The sequence below is a fragment of the Hypanus sabinus genome, unplaced genomic scaffold (assembly GCF_030144855.1).
Source record: "Hypanus sabinus isolate sHypSab1 unplaced genomic scaffold, sHypSab1.hap1 scaffold_396, whole genome shotgun sequence".
In the NCBI taxonomy this organism is placed as follows: Eukaryota; Metazoa; Chordata; class Chondrichthyes; order Myliobatiformes; family Dasyatidae; genus Hypanus; species Hypanus sabinus.
In genome coordinates, this window is record NW_026781282.1 from 277,172 (window position 1) to 303,197 (window position 26,026).

A 26,026-nucleotide genomic window follows, 5' to 3' on the forward strand; every position below is an offset into this window, starting at 1 on the left:
GAGGGATGGATAGTTTGACACGAAATTACAAAATCTCGAAGATGAAGAAATGACGATGCGAGCTGTCAGTGAAAGTTGTTGTGAAACACCCTCAGGATCGCCTCTCGGTTTCATGATTGTTATTGTTGATCTTGTCCATTGCTTAGCTCCGTGGCCTTTGTCATCACAGACCGATGCTCTACTGTTAGTCACCTGTTCCGTTTGAGTGGCAATAAAACACATCAAAAAGTATATGTTGTTTGTGTGATCCTGTACCAGAGTCTTAAACCGATAAAGCGCCCACGCCTGCTATAGGACATAGGAGGAGAAGAAGGCCATTCAGCCCATCGAATCTGCTCTACCATTCGATTCTGGCTAATTCTGGATCCTTCTCAACACCATACACCTATTTTTTCGCCACATTATTTAATACCCTGACCAATCAGGAAGCTCTCAACTTGTGCTTTAAAAATACCCACAGACCGAGTGTGACAATCACTACTCTCTGGCTAATGAAATACATCCTCCTTACTGCGGTTCTAGATGGTCGCCCCCTCAATTCTGAGGCTGTGCCCGCTACTTCTGGATATCCCCACCGTAGGAAACTCATCTCCACTTCCACCGTGTCTGGTCCTGTCTGCATTCGGTAGCTTTCAATGTCTGACGTCATCCTTGCTCTCGATGCTTGTTAAACAGGAGGAACACTGCTCACGCATGTCAGAAAACATCTGCAGCAAAATGTCCATTGCTATCTTATGAATGGCAGAAGTTCGCGGAAATCCAGAAATTGCCCACGACGGGTCAATAAATCTCACCTTGATTGCGGGATAGGACGGCAGCTTACTTTTCTTCTTCCATCAAAGTCAAGTTCTCAGGCTGAGCAGAAGATCCAGTGAAACGGACCGCACTCAGTCGGACACTTGTGTTGAAAGGGAGGGAAAACGTTGATCAATTTTGTCCCGGAGATTTTAATGGATTGTGAGAACGGCTGAGGAATTCATCAGGGGCTCTCCGTCAATATCAAAGACAACTCGCATTCGTCCTACTGTTCCAAAATGTCTCCGACTTCATACCGTCAGGCAGAACGTACCACGGGCTAGGAACAAGATTTGTTCGGCTGGGTAACATCTTCTTCGCCCTGTGAGACTTCTGACCAGCCGGTTAGCATCCATTAAACATTATTTATGGCAACGTCTGTAGCATTATTCACATATGTTTAACTATATGCTGTACTGGATACGCACTTAATGTCAACTTGTACAGTATACCTCCCGAATATATATTTAATATCTGGTAATGTTATTGTGTTAACATAATTTTATGTGTTGTATGTGATGTAGGTTTTGTGTTTCCCTGCTTAGACCCAGAAAAACGTTCGTCTAGCTGTTTGCCTGTTTACGGTTTAATAACATTGAATTTGAAGCTGAACTTGAATGATCACTTTGAAGCGGTTTATGTGAAAGTGCAGCTGATGGTGCCACAAAACAAACGGGCAAGGTCAAGGACGGGATTCGGACGCACGTTTACAAAACAGAATAGGTGACCAGTACATCGCTTTAACCTCACCACCGCCTCGTCGGTTATTCAATGTTCTGCATTCCAACAGGCTGGAGGAACTCAGCAGGCCGGGCAGCATCGACGTGTGAAAATTCGTCCTGAATAAAGTTCTTAGTTATCAAACGTCTCCGCTGTTCATGAAACAAATGCTTCTGTACACCCACCTGAAATCATGCCAATTATTCACCGGGGCAGGGAATTGCTCAGAGGCATCACCCAATGCAAGAAAAGTATGCTCGGAACTGAGTTTTAAACAAGCGTCCCCTGTTTGGGTCCTTTCCATTGGCAAACGCATTCTGATCTGCTCTACATCAGGGTCCGTTATATTCTTTTTTTGACTGAATCAAGTAACAAATACTCTTGTAATCTCAAAGCAATACGGGCCCAACATATTTCGACATCAGGCTCTCTTCTCAAACACGGAGAGGACAATGGGTGATACACTAATTAACTTTAAGTAGCTTCGCAGTTCAATTGTGACGCAATCTGCGAATGCGGGCTCGTTGGTCTCGAGTGATCTGATTCTCGCTTCGGAAAAGCACAAGCGAGAGGTCCCGGGTTCAAATCCCGGACGAGCCCCGTTATTGGACATTATCAGGGATTTGCTTCACGACTTTTGCATTGACGCTCGAGATAATTGGCTATATCAAACAGGAATACTGAAGAAGGAATAGGAAATAGTTTTCAAGGCAGATAAGTTTGAGGTTTCACATTTTGGAATGTCAAACCAGCTGAGTATTTATTCTAGGAATGATAGAGCACCGGGGAGTGCAAACCAGCAGGGAGAAAGAGAGTCGTAGAAGTGCATATTTTGCTGAAACCCGTCTCATATGCAGAGAGACTGTGAGAAAGGTGTTCGGCGCCCTGGCCTCAGGAGGTCAGTGTAGGAGTTGGGAGACCGTGTTGCTGTTACACTCTGTTGTGGAAATCCGTGTAAAATGGAAACAGCGCAGCAGTCTTTGGAAAGCGATGATGATGAAAGCATGTTGATGAGCGCTGTAGACATTAATATGGAAGAACGAGAAACTGGCGAGTGAACTTATATAGTTTAACCACTTCACTTTTTCCGACCAGGACACAAGTGCCTCTAACTTGCATACAACATCGGCTTATACATTTCATAGGGTTGCGAATCGGTGCGGGCAGAAATTAGGTGACAAGCGAAACTGCTCACTCCGGTCACATTGTTGTGCCAAACGCTTGGGATTTCGAGAGCTGGAATCTTCCCACTGAACTCATTTTCTGCTGATCCGGATTGAGAGTCTCAGTTCCGATCTTCACCAACATCTGTCCTATGGATGTGACTTACTTCAGAATCACAATCAGATTCTGGTTTAATATCTCGGACAGATGTCGAGAAATCTGTTAAACTAGCGGCAGCAGTACAATCAATGCATGAAACATCTAGAAATGAAAATCAATCAAACATCCATTTAGAGTAATTGTTAAATTAAAAATAGAGCAAAAGAGGTAAAAGTGTGATGCAGTGTTCTTAGGTTCAATGTTCATTTAGACATTGGATGACGGAGGGGAAGAATTGGTTCCTGATTCGCTGAGTGTGTGGATTTAGGCTTCTGCACCTCCTTCCTGATGGTAACAGTGAGAAGAGGTATGACACTCGCTGCTCCATTCTGTAGACAGTGAACAATTTCCTGGGTGATGAATTCCTTAATGACGGTCGCCGCCTTTCTGTGTCACCGCTGCATGAAGATGTCCTGGACACAACGGAGGCCTGTCCCCAGGGCGGAGCTGACTAATTTCATAACTTACTGCCAGACTCGCCGCTGACTTTTCGGGGCAGCAATGAAGATCCTCTATTTCTGTCAGTCGGCGATGTTCAGGGATTCATTCATCGTGTCAGTAGCCTCCTCTCGGTTTTCACAATTGCCTGCCAAGTCCCGCTTAGCGATTCAGAAATACAGATAGGTACATATGTAGACGGACTTTTCACTTCCGTTTGCCTAAAGTTTTCGTTGACCAGTTCAGCTTGATATCTCTGAGCTGAACCCTCGAAATTGTGGGAGCGGTGAACACTCTCAGTCTGTCCTCCACCATTTGACTTGTTTGGCATGAGTGACCCTACCAAGAGCCAAAGCATCAACTCCTGACTCCAGCCAGCTTCTCACTCCAGGTTACTGAGCCAGGCAAGCCTTCACACCGCGACTAGGTTGTGTTCTGTTTGGAGTCTCTGGATGTGATCAGTAATTATAAGCCAACACTGCGACGAATACCAGGAATATCTGACAACATGACGAGCTGAAACCATTCACGTGAAAGTGACAGTCTCAGCCCATCCTGAGTTTGCAGTGAAATGTGTAAACCATTTATGCAGAGTGTCGTTCCCTGTGACAGGGGAAAAACTCCCTCAGCTGATGAAATGGATTGCATTTGACTGATAGGTTTTCTAGTTCAAGTGGACAACAAAGAGACAGATCTGATACCTCTGTGCATCGAGATGAATTAATCACAAAGCATTTGACAAGGTTCCACACGGATGGTTATTTAGCAAGGCTCCATCGTTAGGTATTAATTTTAGAGTAGTAAGATGGATTCACAAGTCAGGTTGGAGGCCGGTGACTAGTGGTGTGACTCAGGGATCGGTACTGGCTCCATTGTTGTTTGTCATATACATTAATGATCTGGATGATGGGGTGGTAAATTGGGTTAGTAAATATGCAGATGATACTAAGATAGGTAGCGTTGTGGAGAATGAAGAAGGTTTTCAAAGCTTGCAGAGAGATTTAGGCCAGTTAGAAGAGTGGGCTGAAAGATGGTAGATGGAGTTTAATGCTGATAAGTGTGAGGTACTACATTTTGGTAGGACTAATCAAAATAGGACATACATGGTAAATGGTAGGCTATTGAGGAATGCAGTAGAACAGTGTGATCTAGGAATAATGGCGCATAGTTCCCTGAAGGTGGAATCTCATGTGGATAGGGTGGTGAAAAAAGTTTTTGGTATGCTGACCTTTATAAATCAGAGCATTGAGTATAGGAGTTGGGATGTAATGTTAAAATTGTACCAAGGCATTGGTAAGGACGAATTTGGAGTTTTGGAGTACAGTTCTGGTCACTGAATTATAGGAAAGATGTCAACAAAATAGAGAGAGTACAGAGAAGATTTACTAGAATGTTACCTGGGTTTCAGAACCTGAGTTACAGGGAAAGATTGAACAAGTTAGGTCTTTATTCTTTGCAGCGCAGAAGGTTGAGGGGGTACCTGATAGAGGTATTTAAAGTTATGAGGGGGATAGATAGAGTGATGTGGATAGGCTTTTTCCATTGAGAGTAGGGGAGATTCAAACAAGAGGACATGAGTTGAGAGTTAAGGGGCAAAAGTTTAGACAACGTGGTGGTGCAGTCAATACTTTAGCGATTTGCTTACGTCGTCAGCCCTAATTCCAGAAATTATCCACCTGCCGCTGGGTGGTCAGATTAAATCGATTATTTAACTCGGTATCTACAGAGTTCAAATATAGTTATAAGTTGTACCAACATTTCGAACCTCCTTCCGGAACACGGGTGCCCGCTGTCTTCCAGCCCGAAATCACTCTATCTACTACATCATCCAATTCTGAATCAACGCAGCCAGATTTCTCCAGATCCCATGCCTCCTGACTTAGCTGAATGATTCTACTATTGAGAACGGATCGAAAGCCTTATCAAAATTAATGCATCCACATCGAATGTTCTGATTCATCTGTTTCTTTTTTTCACTGCTACAAATAATACAATCTGGTTAATAAAGGGCAATATGCCCCTCAAAGAGCCATGTTGACTCTCTGTAGCTGGACTACGTTTCTCCAAATGCCCATAAATGCCCTCCACTATAGTCTTCTCCAATAGTTTACCCACTACTGACATAATAGTCGCTGGTCTCTAATTCTAACGAGTATACCTATTATCTTTCGTGAACAGAGGAATTACATTTGCCGTCTCCCAGTCTTCTAGTTCTACTTCCATGGCCAGCGAAGACACAAATATCTTGTCCAAATGTGCAGCAATATCTGAGCTCGCCTTCCAAAATTACGTGAACTATATCCCTTCAGGTATCGGGGAGTCATTACTCATCACGTTTTCCAAGTTTCCAGCGCATCTTTTACCTCAGTGTCGGCATGTTCGACCATATCTGCATTTTTACGCTGTGTTCACATTCATCAATGTATTCAGTGAGGAGCTTCACTGCTTCCATGGACTGTAGACACAAGTTTTCATCTGATCTGCCCACACTCTCTCCAGCCATCCTCCTGTTCATCACAGTGCAACTCGCCAAGGGTTCTCAGGTTCCCTTCTACCTCTTCTAAATCCATTGTTAAATTCTTTCCTGTCTGCATTGTGACTCGCCATAACCCGACCGATCTTTTCTTCCTAAACCTTAAGTTTCTTTCTTTCTTCCTCTTGCGAGCTGTTCCAACTTTGTTGTCAGCCGGAGTTACTTTACGCTATCATCCTTTCCCTGCATCAATGAGACAAGCCCTTACTGAACCCCATGTCAGTGCACCCTAAACAATCCCCACATATCTTTTGCGCATTTCCCTGACTACATCATATCCCAATGTACGTTCCCAAGTTCCTGCCAGGTAGCAACATACATCGCAGACCCCAAATTCCATGCTCCCTGGTCCTACCCCTGTGCAAGGTAAATGTCGGGGAGTACTGCCCTGTCGTTCTGACCCGCGGAGAGATCTGTCACCGGACCCGTTTCCTTTTCTAATATTAGGTGCGGTATGGACTCTTCGCTAGCCCGCCTGTCTTCAGATAGTGACATGAAAACTTCCTGGACACTACTGAGAAAGTATGCCATACCTAACACTATTAACCTGGCAAGATGCCAAAGAATATTGTGTAAATTTCACTTGCCCGTGTCAATAACATGGCACATGTCAAAGATCCACTTCCCGATCGGTTCCTCACTGTTCCCGTTGCTTTTATTTTGTTAATCTGATGGGCGGCTGTACAGAATACTCCAGATGGGGTGTTCTCTCCCCTCATGTATCTCAGTTCGTCTCACAGTCTATTACCAAACGAACACTCCATGTTGTCCTCCCTCTTTGCAGCAGCGATACCATCCCTGGTTTCCCGTCGCGCTCCCTTCACTCTCTGTTACCCGACCCTGTCCATTTTTCAACATCTAAAACCGGGAAATTCCTGCAGCTTGTCACAGTCGAGTGTCTGTGATAGTTTGGAACATACTTCAAACAATTTAACACTCACACCAGCAGCATTGAACGTTTGTATTGCTACCTGCCTGAACTGTATGAAGTCAGCAATCTGCCGCCAATTCTGCAATTTCCGGATGACCAGGCATATGATTGTCTGAATTAATGACAAATTTCCCAAACCTGCTCATTGTAAAACGGCTTTATTTGAAAACTCCGCTGATTTGCCATTAGACACGGGCGTTATCTACACAGATGGCCATTTAATGTAAACACATATTTCATTCCATTCCTCAGCTCCTCTCTGAATTTCCTCTGTGTCAGTGTATAGATACAAGTATTGGTACACATGCTGAGAATTTGCAATATGAACCCAAATTGTTGTAGAATGTATACCGGGGAACTCAAATATCTGTCCTCGTAAAAATAGTTTTGCACTTGCCATTTCAGAGAATGGGCTACAGAGGGCATCCACAATAATATGAAATTAGCTGATATAGAAAACAGCAAAATCATCGATTTTCTGCGCTTTTCCACCTCGGCATCTTTCTGATTGTCGCTGCTGTGCCGAAGCCTTCTGCGGACTCTATTTGCCACAATGATATGACTTACGGTTAACCCGTTAAATACCAGGATTAAGCCGATTGGTAGTAATGGTGTTAAAATACTGAGTAGTAATTCGTATCCTCTCCACACGGGTGAAGTAGCGTATTCATATGTGCCGGTGCACCGCCACGGCATGTTGTCAATGATGACGTAAGGTTCAATGGCAAAGTATAACGGGGCACATCTCCCGCAGCTCACGATAACCACGGTCACGATAACTACCGTTGCTGTTCTCTCGGTGCAGTATCGCTCCCGCAGCTTTCGGCAACATATTGCGATGAAACGATCGAAGGTAAAACCGACCGTGAACCAAACAGAACAGTCCCTCGTTACCATCACGAATACAAGTGTCAGAGCGCATACAGGAGTGATGAGCAGGGATCTGGAATAAATGTAGATATTGTTGGTCTGATCCACTAAAGCAACAACGATAACCACCATCAGATCCGCTGTCGCCATTCCAACCAGGTAACGGGTGATGCATTTGGAGAGTCCGCATTTTCCCCGATATAGGATCGTAATCGCCGTCAAATTAACTGCAGAAAATTGGAAAATAATAGAAATATAATCAGAATAAATGTAGAATTGTTATTCTGTTGCACTAAAGCTACATCGATAACCACCATCACATCCGCTGTTGTCAATTCCAACCAGGTAACGGGTGATGCATTCTATTGGCGACCTTCCGACAGTTTAGAGCGAGGCATCTGAGTTCTATAACTCACGTACGGGAGAACACTCGATCGCTCCTGTAAACAACTCCATTTCCATTATTAAAGGTGAAAGAGCTGACAGGATTGTTTGCAGTAAAATTAACTTCGCTCAAAGTATGGAAAATGAAATGAAATGAAAATAAAACAATCAGATGCCTGAATCCTCCATTCCGGAAACACGTTTCAGCCGACGGTAGCACCTGTGCTCAGTAACAGCGCGGATACCGCAGCGGAGTAACGACGGCACCGTACATAAAGTAACCAGCTCCGGCATCTTACCGGGGACACCAACCGCTACAAGTGTCGGATAGAAAATTGCCGCGATGTGGTAAATCACCGCATACCCCATATTCCCTCAGAAACAGCGTTCAGTTGTACGGGACGTTTCAGCTGCTCAGATGGACTGGTTTTCAGTTTAAGCAGACTTTTATTGAGGAGAGAGCAATTCCACTGAGGCAATTAGTCATATTAGTGAAAACCAACTGCACAAGCATGTACGTTAAATTATTTTTACTCACTGTTCCTGTGTAATGAATTTGATTCCTCGAGGGATATTGCAATCTGTTTACCTTAAAACAAAAGATGATGTTCATTTTTTCCACGCTATTTTCCATGATACCTTGTTGCAGCTATATCTGTGTTACTTTTAGAGTTGGCATTCAACTTGAAGTCGATTTATTTTGTAATATTTGACCGTGCACATTCGCTTCTGAAATTGAGGGAAGGAATTTGTTCTGGCAGGGGAAATGGAGAACACTTCTTTATTAAAGAAGAACCTTAATTCATCTTTCCTTTCATTCGTTCCATTCATTCCTGGTGGTTTGAGTGGTGGAAATCACAGTGCCAGCTGAGATGTCTTACAATAAAATACACTGCACTCATCTACCTCGAAACAACTTAAAAGATCCAGAGCTATATTCCAGAGACCTGTGATCGAAAGGGAACGTGACTTTGAGAAATTAGCGAGGGTTGTGGATAGTTTGAAGAACAATGCTTCACAACGCACACATGAGCCGTTTGGCAGGAACCTGAACTCTGCCAGTGAATGATCTGACCACCCCACACCCATGTCGGGCCATGCAGTCTATTTACCTTTAAAGATATTCACAAACGTGGGAGAACTTCTCCACAATTTCTCCATCCATTCTCTGTCTGAACAAAAGCAGCAATAAAATCCCCGGATTTTCAGGCTGTTCTATTACTTGCCACGAAGTTGTATTTTTTTTTCTCTCCTGATTTACTGTCAGGTATTTTGCCTTTCGAGCGTCACTATGAGTATCTGCAGAACAGCGGATGTATTCAAGCTCACCTGTCAATCACACTTGTTCCTGCTCCTGCAGTTCACCTCTCCGTGCCGATTGTGGTTCTCGTTCCGATGAGCGGGCCTCGACTTATTGGAGAATGTTTCCATTGTAGAACTCATATTAAAGTGCGGCCCTCGGTTGAATAGAGAAAGCATCACGTCTTTGCCTTCAAATTCATCCTTTCAAAGTGAATCACTCCGTAACAGTCCAGGTGAACTTCATCGTTAACTTCTCAGCGCTGCTCTGCGTCCTGTCACTGTCCTGTTGTAAACTCTGACTATCTTCCATACTATCCATAAATCTACCAACTTCCAAGTCGTTCAGAAAAACATAAAAATCCGGTGCTCTCCGATTTGATGTCTGCAGGACTCCACTGGTCATCGACATCCGGGGAGAAAACGCTCCATCCACAACTATCGACTGCCTTCTGTGGGCGTCATTTCTGAATACAACAGCCAACTATCCCTGGATACCAAACCATCTGATCTTATGAATGGTCCTACCATGGTTAAACAAAGCCTTATTAAAATACATTTCCACCAGATTTATTAACTCCCACTTTATGCCCAACGGGAAAAAAACTCTCTCCAAACACAATCCTGGCTGTAACGTTAACGGTTTTCATTATCTAGTTGGGAAAGCCTCTATCGACTTGATGAACGCATCCACTATCTCGAGCATATAGATCAGTCCTTCAGGGCATGGAGGTGAAAATCCAACAAAATAATCCTACAAGTTAACACATGGTCCTTCTACGGAGCGGGTCTTAAAACTCCTTCAAATGTTGACTTACCTGGGTTATCAATTTACACAAATCAAACAATTTTTACGATATTGTACATCTCCTCGCAGTTTTGGCCACCAACACAGATTCTTCGACTGTTCTATGGCTCCATCTCTTCCTTGATGCCCACAATACATCACCTGGTTTATTTCACAATTCCGCACCTCAAATTTACTACTATTAAGTGTAATCCAAATCAGTGCCTGTATCCATCGATATTTCCCATGATCTTCAGAATCCTCTCCTGTTTATACTTTTCCTATGCCCTGATCCTGTTGCTGTGTCATGACTTAGTCCATATCTGTACAATTTGCTGGTTTCGCTCTCATTCCTCCCTCTATATCGGGATTCCATTTCACCGCCCAACCTGATTCCAGTTTGGCGAACTCACCAGCCATTCTGCTCCCGTCCGGGGATGTCCTTAAGTGGGCCTCCAACTTTTTAATCCATCAGTGTTTTCTCTTGCCTTCTCAAATATTTACTTCATGAAGGTAGCTGATGATAAAGGTTTGTCTTCTATTGGGATAGATCCTCTAGATTCCCATAACGGTAAATATTCAGTCAAAGCACATGAAAGGGAGACGGGTCATGTACAGTCATCAGCGTTTAGTCTCATTCTGTTTCGTATTCGGCGCAGAAGTAATGAGTCACAGGGATTGCTCCTGTTCTCTGTATTTCCATGTTCCCAAAATGGGTTCCAGTTAATGTGTTCACATTGTAATGTCAATCTATTCAGCATCTGCTTTGCATTCACCTACTTTCATCGATGTCTTCTGCACTGACGGATGGAACATAGGACACAGCGTTTTGCAATACTGGAACAAGCTCTCCCGCCAGATCTGTCCATGAAGAGCGGAACATTCCCGGCTGTGCAGTGACGTAGCAGTGACAGCAATTTCTCAGAATTCTTCAGTCAACTACCTGATGCAATGTGGACCTTTGGATGATTCCAAATGTCAAACTGGAGTTTCCCTCGCATTCCTACTCACAAACTCGCTCAGTACTGCACCGAACAACGTAGTTACAATTTTCTTAATCACAAATGCCTGACATATTGCAGAAGAGTCCGAAAGTGTGATAAGAAAATCGAGATGATTCTTATATTAATTATAATTGGGACATAACTCGAATAGATTCACGCTCTGGTACACATTGAGGAATATGTGACAGATTCAGCAAACGTAAGAGAGTCCAGTGATACACGGTGAAGGCAGCAATTTAGAATTGCTGAGGGAAATGTATTCATATACATAATGCAGCACCATGAAACAGGCTTTCTTGGTGAGTTTTATTTCGATCAATTTATTCAATTAATTATGCATTTACTTATTTAATTTAATTAATATATTTATTTTGTTTATATTCATTCAGAATTTGTGTTGCCAAACAATAGAGGTTTACTGATCAGATGCTGCTTAATTGCGGCTGTGTGGTTTAGCAAACAACAAAATGCTGAATATTGCCGGGCCGAATGTTCGCTTTTCCATATGACCCTATTGCGCTGAATGTGCTGCTCAATACAACCGTCATTATTCATCAATGCACTGTCGCTCTTACAATGTTAACATAATCCAACAGCAACAGGCACTTGTTCTAAGAATAGCGCAGTGAAAACAGAATCTATTTTAAGAGTATTCACCAGATTGGTGGAACAGCGGGAGAGAAGGAGAACAAAGAACACCGGCTCACACTGAGTCAGATATTCACAGGTCCGGGAATGAGACAACACCCGCAACGCTGGAGTAGACAGATACAGAATGAAACCCATACTCTCACAGTGTAGCAGAGACTGACAAATACAGAATGAAATCCACTCCCTCACACTGCAGCAGAGACTGACAGATACAGAATAAAACCCACACTCTCACACTGTAGTAGAGACTGAAAGATACAGAATGAAACCCACGCTCTCACACTGTAACAGAGACTGACAGATACAGAATGAAACCCACACTCTCACACTGTAACAGAGACTGACAGATACAGAATGAAACCCACACTTTCACAATGTAACAGAGACTGAAAGATACAGAATGAAACCCACACTCTCACACTGTAACAGACGACTGATGGATACAGGATGCATCCCTCACTCTCACACTGTAGCAGAGACCGTCAGAAACAGAATGACACCCACACTCTCACCCTGTAACAGAGACTGACAGATACAGGATGAAACCCAGACTCTCAGAGAGTATGACAAATACGGAATGAAACCAATACTCTCACACTGGAGCACAGAGTGACAGATAGAGAATGAAGTGCTTACGAAATGTTTAAAGAAACAGGTAATGATAATGAACCAGAAGATTTTAATGCTTGCAGGATGGCGATTAGGAACGAAGTTATGAGAGCCTGGGGTGCCCTGAGAAGGCCTTTGCGAGCAGTATTAAGGAAAAGCCCAAGGCGGTCTAAAGGTATGCGCAGAATAAGTCGATAAGATGTGAGAGAATAGTACCAATCAATTGTGAGGGTGGAAAAGTGTGTAGGGAACCGGAGGAGATAGCAGAGGTACTTAATGAATACTTTGCTTCAGCACTCACTACGGAAAAAAAGGATCTTAGCGATTGTAGAAATGCCTTGCAGTGAACTGAAAAGATTAAGTGTGTAGATGTTAATGAAAAGGACGAGCTTGTTACAACGAATGAGGCGAACCCAAGTGCAGGACACAGGCACGGAGATATGGTTAAGATATAGACGTGAACGGCAAACAGGAGGGAGAGCAGGAAGGCAGGAGACGTCAGACAGATTGTATCTTGACTCGATGCGTCGAGAAAGAAACGGCGGACAAAACTCTTTTTAGTACGGAGAGATAGGGTTACACTGAAGTAAAACATTAGAAGACTTATCCTGGCGCGGAGAGGCTAGGTTTTTGTTTGTTATGCAGATTGGAATGTAGAGTGAGGTTGATTCACGTCGAACTCCTCAGGTTCCACGCTGGTTAAACGAGATAACAGTCACCAAGGATCATGCCCGTCGAGTCGCTCCGAATCAACATATGAATTATCAACTGTCACAGGAATATCGTCTTCCAGGGGCTGCCACACAACATAAACAGGCAAGGGTTAACACACAAGTGGCCTCACGGGATATTCGAAAAAATCCATTCCTTTGGATTATACGAAGCGACAGTCACTTTTCCGTTATGCACTGCGGGCCGATCATCAACCGTAATCTGCATTTAGTGATAATTTATGCGTCCCATACTCACAAATAATACTAAATATATTGGGTGAATCACTAAACGCGATTGGCAAGGGCTCCAGGGCAATATCAAATAGTAAAGGGCTTAAAGGACAACCCTGTCTAGCACCTCGAACAAGCCTAAAAAAAGGGGAATTTCTGGTTATTGGTAAATACAGCAGCCAAAGCTGCATAATATATCAATTTTATCCAAGATAGAAATGTTGGGCCAAAATTAAATTTCTCAAGTATATTAAATAAATATTCCCATTAAAGTCTGTCAAACGCCTTCTCGGCATCAAGTGAAATAGCACATTCTGGTGTATTAGATGAAGTCGTGTATACAATGTTCATTAACCTCCTGACATAAATGTGAATAACGATTTTTTAAATAAATCTTGTCTGATCCCCGGGGACAATTTCTGGCAATACCCTCAATAATCTATTTGCTAATATTTTGTAAACGATTTTAGAATCCACAGTCAACAATGATGTAGGTGTGTATGACGCACATTCAGTGGGATCCTTGTATTTTTTTAGGAATTAAAGAAATAGATACTTCATGAAAGGATTGTGATAATTTACCTACTAATACGAAACATGTTTAAAAAATCTAAATCACCATGGAGAAAGTAAATCTGAATAAAAAAATAAAAAGTCAGCTGTATACTCATCCGGGCCACGTTTTTTACCAGAGTTCATCGAAAAAAATTGTTTTCTTTATTTCTTCTTCAGTTATGGGTACATCTGATGCTAAAAGTTCATCATCTGGTAATTTCGGAATATTCAGTTTCTTTAGAAATTCATGCATTATGGTAGGATCATCAGGAAATACCGATTTGGTATAAATTGGTACAAAGTTCTTGAAAAGATTTATTAACTTCATCAGGATCAACCGTCAAAATACCATCCCGTCTACGAACCTTGTTAATCTGGCGTTTCACCAAAGCAGCTATCAATTGGTTAGCCAATAATTTATCCGATTTATCATCATGAATACAAACAATTACTCTTAGTTTTAAGTAATTGATTTTTAATCGAGGATTTTAATTGCAAAATATTTTGCATCTGAAGTTCAATTCTCTCTTTATAAAGTTCCTGATTGGGAGCAATGGCATTTTTTTTATCAGTTTCTTTAATCTTATCAACCAATGTACATATTTCATTAGTAATACGGTTTTTCAATCCAGCAGAGAACGAAATAAATTGTGCACGAATAGATACTTTAAAGGTATCCCATAATGTCCACTGGAAATTTCTTCCGTTGTGTTAGTTGAGAAGAAAAATGCATTTTGTTCTTCAATGAAATTAACAAAATTTAAATCCTGAAGCAAAATGGAGCTGAAACCTTCATTGTCGATTGGACTTCTTGCGCGTAAAGAAGTGCTGTCTCCAAGCGAGCATTCCAGTGTCCGTATTTTTCGTCCCGGCTGGGGTCGGTTCCTAAATTGCCCAGAGTGTTCCGTTACTAACATGACTCTGTATAAGAGTTTCATCATACCACTCTGCGCTTTCGTTACAGCAGCAGGGTTTTGTGGTCACAGAGACGGGGAGGGAGGATGAATATCGCGAAGACCGGTTGAGGAAAGTGAGATCGCGGATACGGTGTGGGAAGAACTTAGGTCAAGCAGGCGGGGTGGGCGAGGTCACCGAGGTGGCACGGTTTGCTTAGGAGGGACTAGAATCTAAGCACTGTAATCCCAGAATGCTCAGTGCATATATGGACCGCGTTCTCTAACTAACACTTCATTACCTCATTCCAGCCTCCCACCTCTTTGTGTTCACCTGCCTCTCCAACCCCTTCGGCCACCAGTACCTAACCCTGCCTCTCTCTCCCTCCATTGACTCCCCAATCCCGGTCTCTACCTCCCACCTCTCCCTCCTATGAGTTTATTTCCCTGCCCGCCGTCACTCCTACCCTACCCAACACGTACCCCCGTCTCGGGGTCTCTCCTTCCGAGTTCTCTTCCATTCTCCCTCCTTATTCCGATTCCTAAAAGTCTTTCCTCACCCCAGATATCTCGACTTCCCCGGCCTCCCTCACCCTCGTCTTTCTCTAACCCCTCGATTTCTCTCTACTTCATTGGTCTCACTCCCAGATTCTGCCCTCAGTGCCTCCGTCCCATGTCTCTGCCTCATCTCTCTACACTAGCTCTTTGATACAATTCTCCCTCTAACCTGCCCCTCTCTGTCTCTCTCAGTTTCCCTCTCCCTCTGCCGTTTCTCTTCTCCTAGAGTCTCGGTTGCGTCTCACTCTTTTTCCCGTCCTTCACTTCTCAGACTCTCTCCGCTGTCTCTCTACATTCCCCAGTCTCTTTCTCCCCCCACCAGTCACTCAGATTCTCTCTATCCGGTCTCTCCGTAACCCCGGCCTTTCTTTCTCCGCCTCTCTCAGGACCTACTCCAAATCCTCGCCCTACTCTGGACATTCCCTCCGCCATTCTGTTTCTCATCCAGTCACTCTCTCGGCCCCCGGTCTCTGCTCAGTCTTACTCTCCGTCCGCGTTTCTCTCTTCCTGCTATCCGCCTCCCGCTTTCCATCAACACTAAACTCCCGACTGCGATCTCACTCCGCATCTACTATCATTCTCCAACCGCTGATATCTCTCTCCAGACCAGATCCCTCGACTTCCCCTGACTTTCTCTACACTAAATTTTCTCTCGCTACCTCACCAGTCTCTGTCCCCGTTTCTTTCTGCCCAGTCCCTCTCTGCCGTCTCTCTGGCCAGAGTCGACTCCTTTCCCCGGTAATACTTTTTCTCTTCATTCACTGTTCATGGAGTGTCGTGGAATGAAGATGGCGTCTGAACCTACGTATTTTATAGTAGAAATAATAAAATGTACTTGCTGGTAAATTCAGATTCTCTGTAACTCACTGATCACTATTACAAGGGATGATTCTTGTAATAGTGGCGTCCATCATTAAAGTTGCCCACCAACAAGACATGCCCTCTGCGCAGTGTTACTATAGAGAGGGAGATTAATTATACCGCTACCGTAAAGTTAACAAATTTCCCGACGTATTCCTGTGATATTAAAATTGGTTCTAATTTTAATTCAGTTGCAGGGAGATGTACAGTTTGAATTAGATGAAAGTCTGTCAGAACCTCGTGAGACGAAGGGTTTTACTGGACTGTAATATTCTATGTTCTATGCTCTACCTAGTGTACCGCATCTCACTATTTAAGTCCAGTCGATTAATTATTTAAAGCTACGACGCCTTCCTTTCCAAACTACTCTCAAAGCGCCTGATAATATTGTAGGATCATTTAACATCGATAGGCCATAAATACCAGGGCCGGTCACAGGATGATATCGATAGTTTTGCTCGGAATGGACACGTCAACTATGACGTAATGACGATTTGTCCTCGGTGTTCAGACTGCGCCGGTCATGGAGTATGAAGGGAAGTATCTGGCCAAACAGGAGCCTTAGCGATAGTCAGTATGGGCCAGTGCATATTAGCTCATGTCTAACCAAACTTACAGAGCTTTACGAGGCAGTAACCTGGAGTGGTGCTGAAGGCAAGGCAGTGGATGCCGTCGACAGAGACTTCAGCAAGGAACTTGCAAGATTTCACAAGGGGGGATGCTCGGCAGGTTTCAGTCGCTTGGCTTTCACGATGAGGTAGTAAATTGGATTAGCCATTGCCTGTGTTGGGGAAGCGAGAGTGTGGTAATGGACGGTTGTCTCTCTCATTGGAGGCCAGTGACGAGAGAAGTGCCGCAGGGATCGTTGCTGTGTCCGTTGTTATTTGTAATCTATATCAACGATCTCGATAATAATGTCGTTAACTGGATCAGCAAATTTGCCGATGACACTATGGGTGTAGTTGACTATGAGGAAGAGTACCGGAGCATCAGGCGGGGTCTGGACGAGCTAGAGAGATGGGCTGAAAATGGCCGATCGGATTTAACCCAGACAAATATTAGATGTTGCCCTTTGGGCGGACTAGCCAGGGTTGGTCTGACATAATGAGAAATATGGCACTGAGGATTACGAAGGAACAAACGAATCTGGGAATGCAGATCCATAATTCATTGAAAGCTCCAGCACAGTTAGACAGGGTCATAAAGAAAATGCTTTTCGCACGTTTGACTTCATACGCCAAAGTACTGAATTAGGATGATATATTGATGTCGTTTAGGACTTTACTGGGGCCTCATTTGGAATATTGTGTACAGCTGAGTCAACTACCTGCTGGAAAGATATAAATAAGATTGAAAGAATACAAAAAAAAATTACACGGCTATTGCCGGGACTGGTTGCCTTGAATTAGAAGGAGGGACGTGTGGAGAGTGTAAATGCAAGCGAGCTTTCTCCACTGATGTTGGGCGAGAATGCAACTGGAGATCATGGTTGATGGGTGAAATGTGAAATGTTTAAGGGTATCATGAGGAGAAACGGTTTTTCCCAGAGGGTCGTCAGAGCGTAGACAGTGCTGACAACGCAACTGCTAATTGAGATTTCGATGTCGACGTTTAAGAGATAAGTACATGGATGAAAGGGATATGGATGACCACGGTTCGGGTGAGATCGATGGCAGTAGGCAGTTTAAATAGTTCCTCACGGACCTACGAGGTGAAGACCCTGCTTCGGTGCAGTGGTTCCCTATGGCTGTCTGTCTGTATATCTGGGTTAGAACTTTAGTGTTTAACGGGACCGATGAATTCAGAAAGTTGTTGATACTGTTCGATCTCTCTGTTCTTGCAGACACTGAAGCATGGAGACTAAGTGAATTGTTTGGATATAACATGAGAAGATGGAAGCGAATTCTGAGATGATAAAGCGAGTTTCACACTACAGGAATATACATTCACTCCCTCAGTAAGGCGGTAATGACAGTAGTTCCAGGCTGGAGGTGGGTGTGGCAGTGGTCCCAGAAAGTGCACAGAACTGTTCCTTCAGCGGTAGTAATGGGAATCATTCGACCCGATGTTATACAACAAAAGGTTCATTTAATCCGAATCCTATCCTTAAATAAATTGGAGGTCAGAAATCCTGGAAGTCGTTGGAGGTTTGGGGTTGTGGAAGCGTCATGTTTTAATTCTGCTGAATATTAACTCGTGGACGATGCGCTAATTCTGGGTTGCTTTGTCTTGGAGTCGAAAAGCTTTATTAAATGTTGCATGATCCAGTTACAGATGTTTGTTAATCTTTGAAAAGATAAGAGCATGTCATTTTCTTGCGATATTTTGAAAAGATGAATGCATTGCAGTTTTAAAATATAGCAAGAGGTTTGGACTTAAGTGAGTTCAATTGAAAGAGAAGGACAAACATCACGGCCATGCATGGCTTTATGTGAATTGTGTGTTTCTTTTGTTTGTGTTGGGGGATATTTGAATTAATCTTCTTTTTCTCTATACACGTGACGAAAATTGTGTCACCTTACGAGAAGTGATTTCCAGGAACTGATGCGAAATTCGGAGGCTGCATATCTTTCCAAAATTACATAAAGTGCTGATGTATGTGAGCCTCAGCTCCCCACATCTCACTCTCCCAAGTTCTTCAGAATACGGTCTGAGGCCTTTTGCTTTGGAAGTTGTTTATTCTCTATTCTCCAATTGTCTGCGATGGGTTTGAAGGAAGACAAGTGTGAGCCCAGATATTTGCTTTGCTCGTTGTGTTTTTAGTTTGTGTAGTTTTGTAGGTTTCATTTCAGAGGGAGACACAGATTTCATGTGGAGTCAGAGTTAACTGAATTGAAGTTTGAGCGTATCTACACCCTATATGATAAAACCACGATTTCGAAGTATTGGGACAAATTGGCGTGTACTTGAATACGGAATTTAGAATTGACATTTTGGAAGGCTGTTCCTTTTAATGAGCACCAGAAGCTGCTGCTGAACACTTTGAAATGCTGGTTTTAAGTTGTAGGGCTCCATTGGAAATGATTGCTTTGAGATCATTGTGGTATTTGCCCGGAAATATATAAATGGCAATTCAGTTTATATAACGCGATGGTGCAGTGAATCGCTCAGCAATTTGCTTACGTCATCAGCCCTAATTCCATAAATTATCCGCTATCTTCCAAACAGTATTCACTCTATCTACTAGATCATCTGCCTTCTGTTAGGAAGTCAATTCTGAATCAACGCAGGATTACCTGTATCCCATGTTTCCTGACTTTCTGAATTAATACACCTACATCTACTATTCAGATTCTTCTGTTTGTTTTATTTTCACTTTTACAAATAATTCAATCTGGATCATATAGGACGACATACCTCTCAAAGAGCCACGTTGCCTCTCCGTAGCCAGACTACGTGTCTCCAAATACTCATAAATTCCATCTTCAATTATCCTCTACAATAGTTTACCCATTGCTGCTGAAAGACTCACTGGTCTATACTTCCAACGAGTATCCCTATTATTGTCACCCAGGGTTACATGATGCTATCCTCCTTGCCCTGCAACAATGAGACATGCCCTTACTGAACCCCATGACAGTGTTCTCTAAACTATCTCCACATATCTATCGCGCATTTCTCTGAGTGCATCATTTTCCACTGTACTTTCCCAAGTTCCTGACAGGTAGCACCATAATTCTCCGACTTCCAATTAAACAGACTCAGTGCTCCGTGGCCCTATCCATGAGCAAGGTCAGTCGAGGGCAGATCTGCCCTGTTGCTCTGAAATGCTGACCCACCTGATAAGTTTCGTTTTACAATATTAGATCCGGTACGGACTGTTCGCTAGTCCGTCTGACTTCATATAGTGACATGAATCCTTCCTGGACACAACTGAAAAATTATGTCATACCTAGACGTTTTACCCTGGGGAAGTGCCAGAGAATATTGTGGATGGTTCTGTTACCCGTTCCAATAACAGGGCCGATGTCCAATATCCGCTTCACGATCGTTTTTTTATCTTTCCCGTTGCACTTGTTTGGTTGATCTGGTGGCCAGCCATATAGAATACTCCAAATGGTGTGATCGCGTCCTTCATGTTTCTGTGTTAGTCTCACCATCTGTTAATAAGCAAACGCCCGACGTTGTTCTCCCTTTCTGCAGCTGCGAAACTACCCCTGGTTTCCCATCGCACTCCGTTTACACTCTGGTACCCGACCCTGTCGATTTTCCAACATCGAAAACACGGAACGTCCTGCAGCCATCCCTGCCCTTGTGACAGTCGAGTCCCTGTGATGGTTTGGAACATACTTCAAACAACGCAACAATCACGCCAGCAGCATTGAACGTTTGTATTTCTACCTACCTGAACTGTATGAAGTCAGCAATTTTCCGCCAATTCTGTAATTTCCGGATGACCAGGCATATGAATGTTTGAATTTATGACATATTTGCCAAATCTGTTCTTTGTAAAACAGCTTTATTTGAAAACTGTGCTGAATTGTCGATAAACATGGGCGTTACCTACACAGATGGCCATTTAATGTAAACACATAATTCATTCCATTCCTCAGCTCTTCTCTGAATTTCCTCTGTGTCAGTGTATAGATACAAGTATTGGTGGACATGCTGAGAATTTGCAACATGAACCCAAATTGCTGTAGGATGTATACCGGGGAACTCAAATATCGGTCCTGATAAAAATAGTTTTGTTTTTGCCACTTGAGTGTGTGGGCTATATGGGGCATCCAAAATAATATGAAATTAGATGATATAGAAAACAGCAAAATCATCGATTTTCTGCGTTTTTCCACTTCGGCATCTGTCTGATTGTTGCTGTTGTGCCGAAGCCTTCTGCCGACTCTATTTGCCACAACGATATGACTTACGGTTAACCCGTTAAACACCAGGATTAATCCGATTGGTAGCAATGGGGTTAAAATACTGAGAAGTAATTGGTATCCTCTCCACTCTGGTGAAGTAGCGTATTCATGTGTGAGGGCGCAACGCCACGGCGTGTTGTCAATGATGACGTAAGGTTCAACGGCAAAGTAAATCGGGACACATCTCCCGCAGCTCACTATAACCACGGTCACGATAACCACCATAGCTGTTCTCTCGGTGCAGTATCGCTCCCGCAGCTTTTGACAACATATTGCGATGAAGCGATCGTAGGTAAAACTGACCGTGAACCAAACAGAACAGTCGTGCGTCACAGCCACGAATACAAGTGTCAGTGCGCATACAGGAGTGATGAGCAGGTATCTGGAATAAATGCATATATTGTTGGTCTGTTCCACTAAAGCAACAACGATAACAACCATCAGATCCGCTGTCGCCATTCCAACTAGACAACGGGTGATGCATTTGGAGAGTCCGCATTTTCCCTGAGATAGGATCACAATCGCCGTTAAGTTAACTGAAAGGAATTTGGAAACAGAATAGAAATACGGTTAGATCCCTGAATGACCCCATTCTACCTATGCTATGCAGGGTATGGTCTGTTTGGAATTGGAAAGCGGGAACCCAGTGTGCGCGGTCTCGGTCGCTGCACTCCGGCTGGAGGACAGTGACGGATGTGAGTGTCAGTGGATTGGCGACCTTCCCACAGTTTAGAGCGAGGCATCCGAGTTCCACGACTCACGGACCGGTGAACAGTCGATCGTTCCTGTAAGCAACACCGTTTCCATTATTAGATGTGAAAGAACAGTCAAGGAGATATAAAGCACGAGTTCTCATTGACTGACTTACAGAAGAACAGACCTACGTGTCGAAAGTAGACTGGACCGTCATTTAAATAAGCTGCCACGTTGTTATAAGGTCGAAGTGTCTGCACTAATACAGACTCGGACCTAGAAAAGCAGAGACCGGCATCACTTAAGAAAACCTAGCGAGGTGAAATTATGAAAAAGTGACGATATCGACACTAACGTAATTAACAAAAAAAGAAAACACTGCGATGGAAGTATTGAAAATGAAAAGAAAACCATTAGATGCCGGAATCCTCCATTCCGGAAACACGTTTCAGCCGACGGTCGCATCTGTGCTCAGTAACAGTGCGGATCCCGCAGCAGAGTAACGACGGCACCATACATAAAGTAACCAGCTCCGTCATCTTACCGGGGACACCAACCGCTACAAGTGTGGGAAAGAAGATGGCCGCGATGTAATAAATCGCCGGATATTCCATATTCCGTCAGAAGCAGCGTTATGTTGTACGAAACGTTTCAGCTGCTCAGATGGACTGGTGATCGGTTTAAGAGACGTTTATTGATGAGAGAGCAATTCCACTGAGGCAATTAGCGTGGCCATCACGTCAGGGACATTAGTGACAACCAACTGCACAAACACTTATCTTAAACTATTTTACTCACTGTTCCCGTGTCATTAATTTGACTCTTCAAGGGATATTGCAACATATTTACTTTAAAATAAAATATGATGTGATTTTTCCATGTTATTTTCCATGATACCAGGCTTCAGCTATTCAAATAGGATATTTTTTATATCTGCGTTGCTTTCAAAGTAAATCTTGAAGTCGATTTATTGTGTAATATTTGTTGGAGCACATTCGCTTCAGAAATTGAGGGAAGGAGTTTCTTCTGGCAAGTGAAATGGAGAACACTTCTTTAATAAATGGGAACATTCGTTCATATTTTCTTTCGTTCGTTCCAGTCCATCGGGCGCTTTGCTTGTTTGAAATCACAGTGACAGCTGACATGAGTTAGAATAAAATACACTGCACATATTCCTCCGAACACTGTGAAAGATCCACAGCCATATTTCGGAGACCTGTGATCAAAAAACTAGCGATTAGCGATGACTGAGGACAGTTTGAAGAACAATACCTTCCAGCGCACACGTGGGCCGATTAGAAGGAACCGGAACTCTGCCAGTGAATGACCTGACCACCCCATAACCATGACGTGCGATGCAGTCTGTTTAACTTTAAAGATATTCTTAGACCTGCCACAATTCTACCACTATTTCTCCGTCCATTCTCTCTTTGAGCAAAAGTAGCAAGTGAAATCTCTGAACTCTCCGGAGATTCCCATGCTGTTCATTTATTTGCCAGGAAGTTGAACATACAATTGAACATAGAATTGACCAGGCACGCGAGACGTGATCTGCCCCTCACAAAGCCATACTTACTCTCCCAAATTAGGTAATGTTTCTCCAAATTCTCGTAAATCCTGTTTCTAAGAAATTTCTCTGATAACTGAAGTAATACTCACCGCTTCACGCACTCTCTCATGCTTTCTCCCGACCACACAAGAAGACGTATTTAACCTACTGTATTTTTTCCAGGAGTTCCAGTACAGCCTCTCTCTTAAACTCGGTATGTTGTCGCACATCGGCCTGTTTAACGCTCTCCTCACTAGTATCTCTCTCACTGGTGAATACTGAACTAAAGGCTTCATTTAGGACCTGCCTTTCTTCCCCCGACCTCAGAGGCTTGTTTCATCTTCTATCCCCGTCAATTCCTACACTCATTCCAGTCATCGTTTTCTTCACATACATCTAGAATGGCTTGGGGTTTGCCTGACTGTCACTGCAGACCTTCAGTAGACGTTTCTAGTGATCCTAATTCCATTCTTCAGTTTGTCCCCGGTTACTTTGTAAATCTACAGTCATGTCTGACCCTTGCTTTCTAATCTTGAGGTCAGCTTCCTAAAGCTTCTTTCTTCCCCTTGGCCAGGTGTTTCATTCTCTGATCAAGCATGGTGAACCAGTGGGATTGGAAAGCGACAGTGATGGGAGAGGCAGAGACTGTGGGAAGCGGGAGTGATAATGGAGGATAGAGGGAGACTGGAGAAAGTGCAGAGCGAAGGGTTCCAGAGTCTGATTTGAACGGATTTTAACAAGTCTATCCTTCAAATCCATCCTTCAAAATTTAATCACTTCATAGTTTTCCTGGTTGAACTCCATCTGTAACTGCTCAGCTCTGCTCTGCATCCTGTCACTGACCTGTTGTAATCTTTGACAAACTTCTATACTATTCATAATTCCAGCAACCTTCAAATCTCTGCAAATACAATAAACCACCCTTCCACGTCCTCATCCAAATCATTCATCGAAGCACAAAAGTCCAGAGTTCCGGAACAGATCTCCGCAGGACTCCACAGTTCACCGACATCCAGAGAGAAAATGTTCCATCGACAAATATCCTTTGCCTTCTGTATACCTGGATACCGAACCTGCTGACGTTATGAATGGTCCTACCATGGCTTACCTTAACGCCTTGATAAAATCCAATAATATCAGATCAATTGTCTCCCACTTTATTTCCAGAAGACCACGCAACAAGCACGTTCTCACAGCTGTTTCTCTCTTCCATTGGATCCACCCGGTTCGGGCGAGTGCAAAGATGTAAAATGGCCTCATCTTCCGGGGGCAATCTGGAAATGGTTACCCAGCTCCTTCATCCAAATCACTGTCAATTACCTGAGACATAACTCGAAGAGGATCATCTTATCTTGCTCCAGAACATCCCATTGACAATATGTTTTCCGGAACTCAGCTACCAGAGGACATTGAGTCTCTCCATTGGGCTTGAGTTGGTTAATATGATATCAGCCCAACTTGTTTGGAGCGGTCTGGATTCGATATACTGATGGAGTTGCTTTGTCAGCGACATCATATGTCCCTGCAAATCGCGAATCTGTAAAGAGCTTTGGCTGATGTAGTGAGTTCCTAACCTTCTGTCCTATTTCCGACTCCCGCTGTTTTGTACGTACCTTGAAATAAGCTTTGCTTTGCTGTTTCTTCCGTCCGTTATTATGGGCGGCATCGTAATGAACCACCTTAATAGTAAAGTTATGGCTGCTTGCAGTTGTCCTTTCCAATGCCATTATCCACGGTCTGTGATAAATGTAGCCCAAAGAGCCCATTTGATTTTAAATAACATTGTTCTTAAAGTTCTGTTCACCCGTTCAGCAAATGCACTCTATTGTGGTCGGTAAGGGATACCAACTTGTGTCGCCAGAGGGGTTCGCAATCCCCAAATGGTAGAAACTCTGTCCAACAAAATCCTGGCTGTAACGTCAGCGGTTTTCATTATCTAGTTGGGAAAGGCTCTCTCCAATTGGTGTATGCATCCATTATCTCGAAGCTATATTTCAGTCCTCCGGAGGATGGAGCTGAAGATCCAACAAAATAAACCTGCAAGTTAACACATGGTCCTTCTACGGGGCGTATCCGGAAAGTGCTTTTCCAGCCGAACTATCTGGGTTCTCACTGGGCACAAATCAAACAATTCTGGCAATAATGTACATCTCCTCGGAGTTTTGGTCACCAACATAGATTCTTCAACTGTTTCACAGTTCCATCTGATCCTTGATGTCCACAAATGTCACGGTGCAAGAACATCATCTGCTTTCTTTCAAAATTCCGCACCTCAAATTTAACACTATCAAGGATATTCCATATCCGTGCCTGTATCCATCGATATTTCCCATAAACATCAGATTCATCTCCTGTTTGTACCTTTGCTATGAACTGATCCTGTTGCGTTGTCATAACTAAGTCTATATCTGTACAGTTTGCTGTTTTTCTGTCATCCCTACATCTATATCTGGATTCCATTTCACGATCTATCTTGATTCTGGTTGGCTAACTCACCAGACCTCCTGCTCTCTTCCGGAGATTATTCATCAATGCACTGTCCCTCTCACAGTTTTAACATAATCCAACTGCAGAAGTCTATTGCTCTAAGAATGGATCAGTGAAAACAGAATCGATTTTTAGAGAATTCACTAGATTGGTGGAACAGCGGGAAAGAAGGAGAACAAAGAACACCGGCTCATACTGAGTCAGATATTCTGAGGTACGGGACTGAGATAACATCGTAACGCTGGAGCAGACAGATACAGAATGAACCCCAAACTTACAC

At 43.4% G+C, this 26,026-nt stretch overlaps 1 protein-coding gene across 1 annotated transcript in view; it reads right to left on the minus strand.

Moving 5' to 3' along the window:
• The window catches only part of LOC132388739 (uncharacterized), an 85,922-nt gene extending 60,936 nt beyond the window's left edge, over window positions 1-24,986 (minus strand). The window contains exon 1 of the mRNA XM_059961129.1: window positions 24,873-24,986. Within this exon, the coding sequence (XP_059817112.1) occupies window positions 24,873-24,986 (114 nt within the window). The remainder of the gene's footprint in view (window positions 1-24,872) is intronic.
• Between the last annotated feature and the right edge of the window lie 1,040 nt (window positions 24,987-26,026).